The sequence below is a fragment of the Lactuca sativa genome, chromosome 7, assembly GCF_002870075.4.
Source record: "Lactuca sativa cultivar Salinas chromosome 7, Lsat_Salinas_v11, whole genome shotgun sequence".
NCBI lineage: Eukaryota > Viridiplantae > Streptophyta > Magnoliopsida > Asterales > Asteraceae > Lactuca > Lactuca sativa.
In genome coordinates, this window is record NC_056629.2 from 34,029,347 (window position 1) to 34,039,405 (window position 10,059).

At 34.2% G+C, this 10,059-nt stretch overlaps 2 protein-coding genes across 2 annotated transcripts; both read right to left on the reverse strand.

The window, feature by feature from the left end:
- Positions 1-129: 129 nt before the first annotated feature.
- On the reverse strand, positions 130-4,436 carry LOC111880791 (uncharacterized). Its single transcript, XM_052765527.1, has 8 exons — positions 4,359-4,436; positions 3,625-3,865; positions 1,940-2,084; positions 1,596-1,836; positions 1,261-1,452; positions 1,019-1,120; positions 779-840; positions 130-553 (listed from the first exon to the last, which is right to left on the reverse strand). The coding sequence occupies exons 2-8, from the start codon at positions 3,635-3,637 to the stop codon at positions 418-420; spliced, it is 891 nt and encodes a 296-aa protein (XP_052621487.1). The 5' UTR covers positions 3,638-3,865; positions 4,359-4,436; the 3' UTR covers positions 130-417.
- A 1,155-nt stretch (positions 4,437-5,591) lies between these two features.
- On the reverse strand, positions 5,592-9,720 carry LOC111880646 (F-box protein At5g03100; the record flags this gene model as incomplete). Its single annotated transcript, XM_052765647.1, is given in 3 exon segments — positions 5,592-7,293; positions 7,689-8,541; positions 8,719-9,720. Coding segments are annotated over 2 exon segments (1,086 nt in total), but the record flags the coding sequence as incomplete, so codon positions are not given.
- Between the last annotated feature and the right edge of the window lie 339 nt (positions 9,721-10,059).

The window sequence follows — 10,059 nt, forward strand, 5'->3', positions numbered from 1 at the left end:
GTGTTTCTCTTCCCCTGTTATCACCAGTTGCTTGCTATGCAGTCTTCTTTCCTTCTTTCCTTCATGTTCTGTTTTGTTTTGTGTTCTTAGGCAACAAGGTTGCAGCAAGGTATCAGGTAGATACACTACTAGAAAAAGGTTAATAGAGTACGGTTGAAATTGTAAATATAGTACGTACATAGAGGGCGTATTAGTAGAGGGGTGTATTAGATTACATGCATAATAGAGTACGGCTATTTGACCGTATTATATTATCCTATCTACTTTTTACAACCATCGCATACAATCATCTAATACGCCATATATACACATCTAATACGCCATATATAGACATCTAATACACCAATAAACACATTTAATACACCAATAAACAACCGTACTTGATGTCTCACATCCCCTTTGCATTCCAGAGCCTTATTAAACAGACAATTCCACTCCAATTGCATTCCAGAGCCTTATTAAACAGACAATTCCAATCCAATTCCACTCCAGCCTTATTAAACAGCCAATTCCAGTCCATGGATGTTGTGGAACACATGGATCACCGTTCCAACTGAAACAAACTTTTCAATTTATACAAAGCTACTATATGATTACCATGTGAATTATAACCGAAGGATCAATCTCTACAAAATACAAACCTACTGTATGATTCCATTCCAACCATAAGAAGTGGGACATCACAGATCATGTTTTCATTTTCAGAAATAGAAAAAAAAAATTACAATGAACTTAGTTCATTAAACAGAAAAAAATTTGTTAATGTCACATCTCTAACCTCTCTTTCCCCTTTGTCACCTCTAACCTCTCTTTCCCCTTTGTGGTTGACTCATTGTATGCCTACAAAAATTAACAAGAAAACTTAGGATTCAAAATCTCACATAACTTTTAACGAAGAAAACTCAAATTATAGGACCTTCCTGCCATTAACAACTTCATCTATAGCAATGTAAGGGTGAAAACTTCTCTAGAACATAAAAAATATGAGCAAATACAACATGAAATACAATTTGTGTACCTTACAAAAAGGCTTCACTTTATCACCAAAAGTTCTCATCCATGTTTTAACACGTTCCTCCAATTCCTCACTAGAAAATAGTTTTTTGTCCTTCCAAATGTTCTACAAACAAATTAAGATAACAAATTTGTTATTTAACAAAGGTGAGCCTTTATTACAATAAACAAAAATGAAAAAAAATATCTAACATTAGAAATAGTAAAACATAATAATATTATAAATAATAATAAACTCAAACATACCTCAAATTCTTCCGTGGATTTTAGAACAAGGAAATTTTTCCACATTGCTTTGTCAAGGTACGGGTATTTTTTTACTAGATTGACACCATTGTCCCACAACTTAAGAAGCTCCGACTTGTAGGCCTTCCAATGTATGTTGCAATCTCTAAGTACTTGTGCTTTATGATCATCATCTCGTATATGCCAATAATTCTGCTTTTTTAAATAAAAAATGAAGATAACAACTTTTAGGTATATGATATGATACAACTTGTATGATAGAAGAGAATAACATGGCAGGAAATTGTGATTGCTAGTATTAAATGATATCAAAAGTGTGCTGAATTGAGTTTTACCTTTATGTTTAACCACAATTGATCTTTGGCACATTGATCCACTAAATCCCAACTATCTATCAGGATAGAAATCATCTTCCTCGTAGTCACTCCACGATAACCCGTGAACTTAAAGCGGTTAGGTCCAATAGCTCTACCAAAGTGATCGAACTCAACTGTTAAATTTGATAGATACTCTTTGGAGTGATCTCTGATCAATGTCACACTTCTCTTTTTCTTTTCTGGACGTTCCATTGTATTCCTACAAAAGCATAAACACTCGTATAATTAATTCTAAGAGTCTCGAACACCAAAAAAAACCAAAATTTTATATAAAATTGAAGATACCCAAGGTAAGTTTATACCTGGCTTCAAGATGTTTCGTTTTGGGTTTACCAACACTTCTTTTTCTGGTTTTTCTTTCTACCATACGGATCCTCCTGCTCTTGGTTGTTTTCACTAGTACCTCATCCATATGTAATGGAAAATTTCCGATGTATAACCTCAGACCTGGTTATAAGAAAATGAGCATAAAAATGATGATAGAAAATGATGAGGGTAAAGATATGTTAAAGATTATGACTTAATCCAACTAATGAGAAGATTATGACACGTTTTTTATAGTAGATCAAAACATAAAAAAAATCATACCAAAAAAATGTGATAGAGACCTTGATGGTTATATAACATAAAAATAAGGACCAAAACTGTAAGAGAAAGCTTTTAAGGACCAAGATAGCTACCATTGGCACTCTCAAAAGAAATATGATGCAATTTATAATCAAATACAGCAAAAAATAATTACATTTGATGGAAAAAAAACAAATATGATGCAATTCATATTCAGCCCATATTGATGGGTACTGCAAGAATGGTCAAATAAAGGTAGTTGTCTGCATGGCAAATTTCTGTGAGGTTTTTAGGCATACAGTAAGATGTTTGAATGCTATAAATGTAGGAAAGACAACTAATTTTATATAATATTTGTGTGAGGTTTAGGCTCCCATCAATTCAACCCATTTGTTTTTATCTATTTTGACAGGTTAATGGTGTAGCACAATTGCACAGTGACGTCTTAAAGGCAGAGTGATTTGTAGATTATGTGTCAATATGACCAAACAAGAAATTTGGGCATTACTCCTAGACATTGGCTCAGATTTTGTAGTCCTAAACTTAATCAGATCATAACAAAATGGTTAAAAACAGACAAGTAAAACGCATTAATTCCATTTGCAGAAAATAGGTATCTAGTAACTACTTGTGGGTCTGCAGGAGGTACAAGTAACTAGTTTAAGTGCAGTTAGATTATCTCACAACCTGCTCTTCCCTAAGCTTAATCTTTAACCCTAACCAAAAAATTTCAAATAAGAAACTAAGGTTTTTGGAGGTGTGTTGATTTTCACCATGAATGGTGATTTCAAACCTTGTAGATTAAAGAGATAAAAGTATGGAAGCAAAACCACCTACCTTTTGGACTTAATCTAGGAGAACTTGAAGAAGGTTTGAAGTTTTATGATGCTATGGATGGTTTTTCCACCAAAGAGGTTAGAGAGAATGAATAAAATAAGATGCTGCTCAACTAAATCGATTGGAACAGAATTAGAAAGTTTGGCAACCAAGAACTGAATCATTAATAATAGATGAAGTAGTTTTATATTTATATCCAACAACTTAGCATAATGGGATTTACAGAATAACTATAGTACTACTGGTGTATACAGTTCCTCTTATACCAGGAAGTGAGGTGTCACAGCATATAAGTACAGCTGGAATGGAAGCTAATGGGACAAGTAATATGAAATTTGCACTCAATGGATGCCTGATTATAGGAACATTAGATGGGGCTAATGTTGAAATCAGGAAGGAAGTTGGAGAGGACAATTTTTTTCTTTTTGGAGCAACAGTAGATGAAGTTCAAAACAGAGTCGATGATGCTTTCTAGGGTTATCAACCAGAAATATGAAGTAATATGTCTTACACAAAGAAGACATTGTCATAAACACAACATTAATCAACGAATAAATCAACTACACCCAAAGTCTGAGCGTACCTGTAAACAACATGAAAGAAGGAGGCAGAAGCAGCTGTAGGCCGGAGTAGGAGACTTCGTCTGTCTCGTCGACCGGAGACCGGAGGCGGAGGCGTCGTAAATCGGAGGCGGAGGCGTCGTTGGCCAGAGGCGGAGGCGTCGTCGGCCGAAGGCTAAGGTTTCGTATAAACAACTCTAAGTAATAGAGCTGGAGAATTTTATTCGTCGTGGAAGAAAGTCAAAATCTCTATTTCTTACGTACCTGCGAACATCCGTCTAAGTTTTAAAATAAACGTAATGAACAACTTTGTTATTTAATTTTTTATTTCAAGTATTTTGACTCATAACAATCTCATATTGAATTTAATTGCCTCATGGTATTTTCTTCCCTTGTACTCGACATGGAATATATCAAAGCATTAGTATAGTAACATGACTTGGATAAGATTAAATACGAAATTTTAGTGTTTTTTTTTCTAACAGGAGTCCGTATGATTTCTTTTCTTCATTCAACAAACTGTTTTTTTTTATCTGAAAACCGATAACAAACCTAAAATAATAATAAAAAAATAAATAAAAAAAGTCACTTGTGTTACCCCACAATTCTTCTTACATGAAACAAATCATAAAAAATAAAAATTAGGATGAAAATACAAAAAAGGATAAAATACAGAAAATAGTCAAGTGGTTGAATCAATAAAGTGAACAAGAACTGCTACAATTATTATTATCAAAAATTAAGGGGTAATATTGACCTTTTGGCACAGTTAGTCTACAAAACTGCAGCTTTCTAAAGGATGAGGGCAAAATGGGAATTCGATTATTGCTTGAACTAGTTGCCCAAACCTTGGGTCATTCCTAAGCTCTGTCTAAGATCGCCCATTCGTGCTTTCATGGCCTATAAAGGGGCAAAATGGTCAAATTAAAAATATATTACCCCAAGGGTAAAATTGTACTTTTATATCATCATACAAACCTGGACACTTTTTTGATGCACATCTCTATATGCTTCTGTTATGTACCTCTCTTTTCTTTTCTATGACAGGAATGGAATCAGTCATTCCATTCGCCTATCAATTCCATTCCTTTGTGAATAATGGTTTTGTGAATAATCAGTCATTTTATGTTTTGGACAATGCAAATGGATTCCACTCAGCAGTGTTAATTTTAATTTTCTAGTCATTTGATTTTCAAGTTTTTACATTTACAATATAAGCTTTTTATACTTTAGACATTCAGTTGTTTAATTATTTAAGTCACCAATCATAAATAAAAATAAATAAATAAATAAAAATAAATAAAAAACATCCGACTTTCCATTTGTTGACTTTTTGACCGACTTTGACAGAGCCCAATATCAAAATGAAGACCGAAGAGGAGTATGTTGAAATTTCTATAGCCCTTGCTTGTTGTTTCTTTATGTATAGATAACAACATCTAACAGAAACAAATAACACAGCACATATAATAAGCAAAACAATTAACACATCTATCTAACAACTGCAAAGCCAATTATTGTTTGAGAAAAGAATTGTTATCCCAACAGTTTGTGATGCTTAACTACTCCATGACTCAAAATTCTATCAACAATTACTATAAGAATTTTTTGAGACTACTGATCAGGAATCCTCAGAGGAAGATATGCCAAAATGACCATATTGTCCTTTTTAATTCTCTAATCCTTCTTTGATGTACCTGAAAGAAAGTGAGCAAACCAAACCATGAATGAAAGGGCATTTTGGTCATTTGATCAACACTCAACTCAAGACATTTTTAATGAATCCATTAGGGGCATCACACTAGGAAAACTTTGCATCTCCATCAAAGCCAAAACGCTTCCTTGTCCTTCATGAACAGTTGTAGTTCCTTTGTATTTGTATTTCTGCTCTTGTTTTTCTGTTGCAAAAACAGAAATCAAATCTCTTACCTTTAAATTTGAACCGCTACCTGTGTTTGTCTATTGCAAAAATAGAAATCCAAGCTCTTACCCTTTAAATTTGAACCGCAGGTCCAGTGGTGGGATTTTCAGGTTGGTTGAATTATTGGAGGTGCTAGGCGAGGCGAGGTTGGCCGATGATGATGATGTTGCGACAGGGGAGATGGAGATGAAGGACCGATTAGTGTGGGGAAGAGGAAGCTAAGTATGTGAGGAGGAGGAGGCGTATTCAATTTAGGTATTAGCCGTACTTAATCAAAATGGGGGGGTATTTTTAGTTATTTGATTTTGTTTCTAGTACGTCTCATTAACCGTATTAAATGTTGCAATTAACTGTATTAGATGCTGCAATTGTATGTATTATATTTATTTATCCCTTTATAATACGGGTTTTTTTACAACCGTATTAGATGAGGGTGTGCTTTATAGCCAATTTTCCAGTAGTGATACTTTACATGTCTAGTCTTTTGATTTACAAGTAGCTGGTTGACAGAATGACACACCAATCTAAGCAATTTAAGAAGCTTGGCTTGTAAAGTTTCTTTATAGTGGGGCCAACATATGAATATATCTTGTAATCAATTCATGCCCTATTATATTTAGCCATGTGTGACTTACTAGCATTGTTAACTTAGCTACATAATTACAGATCCAAGAAAATTATGCATAAAATATTGATAATAATATATTTAGTTTCTGCAATAGTCACTGAAGAATTAATGCATTGATATGTACATACTGCATGAAACTATGAATGCCAAAAGATAATGCCTCATAATTTTTGCTTTTTCAATGGTCTGCATATTGGTTCTTGAATTTCATATTGAAGACTATTTATGATTCTTACTATCAATTCTCAGGTGATAATGGTATGTCCTCATACATGACACTGCTCAATGGATCCTGAAAGCAAGAATTTTGGAAGAGGTAATCTTGAAGATCAAATACTTTCTTTTTTTCCACTTCCTATTCAGTTAAAATAATGTCAATAAAGGCCAAGAAGACATAGATCCTATAATCACTACAACAAAAAATTCACAATAATGGAACAATTGTGAAACTTTGTTACTAGTTAATAAAATTCTTTGTTACTTTATTACACAAGTAACTATCTGCATTGTGATGTGTTGGTAATCTAGGACCAAGGGAGCTCACTGACATCACAATCTGAAATTTCAGCTCATGTCAAGATTTATTTTTTTGGAGGATGGAATGGAGAAGGTAATGGAATGAGTTATTCCATTCCATTTCTTCCCTGATTCCATCATTACCAAAGACTGATTCCATCGAATTGCTTTCACTATTTCGTTCTTTTTTATCATTCTCTTCTAATCTGTTTGTTTTCGTTCATTAATCCCGGAAGAATTGCTATCCCAATAGTTTGTGGTGTTATTTTTATCTTGAGGGAATTTGAGTTCATAACAGTGTCACATAATTCACATTAATCTTGATGCAAAATACAACATGCAAAAGTTGTAATAAATGTTGATATGTATCCAAATTCCACCATCAATAGTAACCAACATGACCAAAAGTAAAATGACTATATCCAAACAACATTTATTTATATGAAAGATCTAGTATGTAATGACATATTTACCCCTGATTAAGTAACAAATGGTGATGCTGAACTACTCCATGACTCAAAATTACTATAAGAATTTTTTGAGACTGTTGATCCGGAATCCTCAAAGGAAGATATGCCAAAATGACCATATTGTCCTTTTTAATTCTCTAATCCTTATTTGATGTACCTGAAAGAAAGTGAGCAAACCAAACCATGAATGAAAGGGCATTTTGGTCATTTGATCAACACTCAACTCAAGACATTTTTAATGAATTCATTAGTGGCATTACACTAGGAAAGTTTGATATTGGATAAACTGGCCAACAATGAGCTGACTTCTACAAGTTTTCACATGTCAATGGGGGCAAGAATAAATAAAGGGAATGTGGTCTCTGTGAGTAAGAAGTTGATATATTGAAATTGATTGGTATGAACTTAGTACTCAAGGACTATCAAGTAGTATTTGTCATTCCAATGTTCATGTTAATTACAATTGATTTTAACAAGAGGGTGTTTGAATTTTATGATTCCAAGGTCATCTAGTTAAAATTAAACAATAAGTTTTCAAAATAGAGATCCTACCATTTGATTTTGCATCTCGATCACAGACGCTCCCTTATCCATCGTGAAATAGTTGTAGTTCCTTTGTATCGCATGTGTTTGTCTGTTGCAAAAACAGAAATCAAAGCTCTTGCCGTATGATGATGATGGTCCGGTGGTGGGTTGGTTGAATTATTGGAGGTGCGAGGCCGGTGATGATGGTGTTGTGACAGGGGAGATAGAGATGAAGGACCGATTAGTGGTGTAGAGATGGAGGAAGGGTGGTGTTAAGGTGTTCGGTTGGGAGGAGAAGTGTGGGAGGAGGAAGCTGAGTACTTGTTCAGCGTATTCAATTTAGGTATTGAGCCGTACTTTATTTCAAAATGAGGCGTATTTTATTTAGGTATTTGATCTTGTTTCTAGTACAACTCATTAACCGTATTAGATGTTGTAATTGGGCGTATTATATTTATTTAGCCCTTTCTAATACGGTTTTTATTTACAACCGTATTAGATGTGGGTGTACTGTATAGCCTGTTTTCCAGTAGTGCAAGCCATTAAACTACAATAAATGCATTGGGGTAATAACAATGCATTGGCTAAATAAAGAAAGCATACACCAAAAGGTCAAATGATCACTATTTTGAAGGGTATCCAAGTAAACTTTACAAAATGAAACAGGAAAATAAAATGAAAACAGTTCACAATAACTAAACTGCATAAACATGAACTCAAAGCATCATCAATCACTTAACCTCATCACCTTTAGGACCATGATCATGCAAGAGCACCTCCATCTAACAGAATAACCTTAATATTGACAGTTATGAGTAACAGCTGGAAGCTTCATATTTGGTGGGAAAATGAAACCTTTAGTTTGCAAACGAGAAAGAACCTGCAAGTGAGAAGACAACGAAAATGACATTATATTATAATCATTGATCGACTGAGAAGACAATAGAAGGATACTTGAAACAAGTTCAACAAAGTATAATCAATAAACTACTATACAACTAATGATCATATGATTTTTTTAGTTACATACAAATTGCCAATGGAAACGAAATTATACCTCTGAACAGAAACTTCCAATTTTAAGCTCCTTGACATGGCGAAATTTTAGTATAAATCCTTTAAGCATCTCTTCTTCCGTTTCTTGATGTACTAGCCCCCCATTCCCGGCCTTGTTATAATCTAAGTTAACTTCGACTAAAGAAGACACATTTACCAACAAAAGCTTCCACAAAAACAGGTTACCTTGGATTGTCAGTGATAAAATATTAGGAGCATTAATTTTGATAATATGGGCACCCAATGGATTATCAAAAACAATGTATCCAGAGAACACGAACTTCTTAACGCTCTTTGAAGTAATATCGATTCGCCTAAAACCACAGCAAAGCTGCAATACCAAAGTTTCCAATAGAGGACTACCGGATAATATGTTTTCAATCACATCTTCATCTAATTTCCCACTGTATATACACAAACTCCTAAGATTTTTCCAACTAATTGCCCCGATCGGATTGACTATACAGCCTTGTAATTTCAGATCAGTAAAACATGTGTTGATGAAAAAAATTTGATCTAACAAAAACTTCGCTTCCAAACCAGGTAACCTTATATTAAGATCTTCAACATTACATCTCAGAGCAAAACGAATCCAATTGTTGATTTGCTGTTCAAATCCAACAACTCTACTTTAATAACTGGTGTAAACGAATTTTTTAAGCTTTAATTTGCGACATTGAGTTAGGGTTTTGTCGACGCACAACACGAAATCGAACCACAGGTGACTAAAATCATGTTTGAAAATTAGAGTAGGTACCAAAGTCCAAAGAGGTTTCCATCGCTTGGAGATTGCACCTGTTCTAATGGCCTCTTTTGTGGAAGGTAAACGAGAGAGGATTTCAAGAAGCAAACAATCCGACAACGCACTGAATCGATCGTCTTGCCTTCTCCGCGACTTTTCGAGATTTTCTCCGTTTTGGGGCAATTTGAGGTTGATATTGTCCTTCTTCCTGCGTCTCCATGGCGGAAACAGACCTGTCGTCGCTTTACCACATAGACCACTTCAATAGAACTCTAGTTAAAAACAGATGATGAAATCAAAATCAAGTTTTGATTTCGCCCCCGAAGTTTGAAATTTTCAATTTCAGTCTCTAAATAAATGAGATATTTTGTTATCATATTTGAATAATTTTTAGAGTAAATTACACGTATCATCCCACGGTTAGTACAAAAAAACACGTTTAGTCCCTATTTTTAAAAATTAACTCGGACCGTTCCTGTGTTTCCATTTCCTTGCACGGTTAGTCCCTATCGCCGTTAGCCGTTAGTGGTTTTCGTTTAAGTGCCCAAAAACATGTTTAGTCCATCGTTTCTTTAAAATTTATCATTGTAGTCCCTCGTT

What these genes read in the sequence shown, in the direction of transcription:
- LOC111880791 (XM_052765527.1), bottom strand. An exon ending in AATCCACGGAAGAATTTGAG is followed by an intron (nt 1,121 to 1,260) that starts GTATGTTTGAGT and finishes ATTTGTTTGTAG; the next exon opens with AACATTTGGAAGGACAAAAA. An exon ending in GTGACAAAGGGGAAAGAGAG is followed by an intron (nt 554 to 778) that starts GTTAGAGATGTG and finishes AGTTTGTTTCAG; the next exon opens with TTGGAACGGTGATCCATGTG.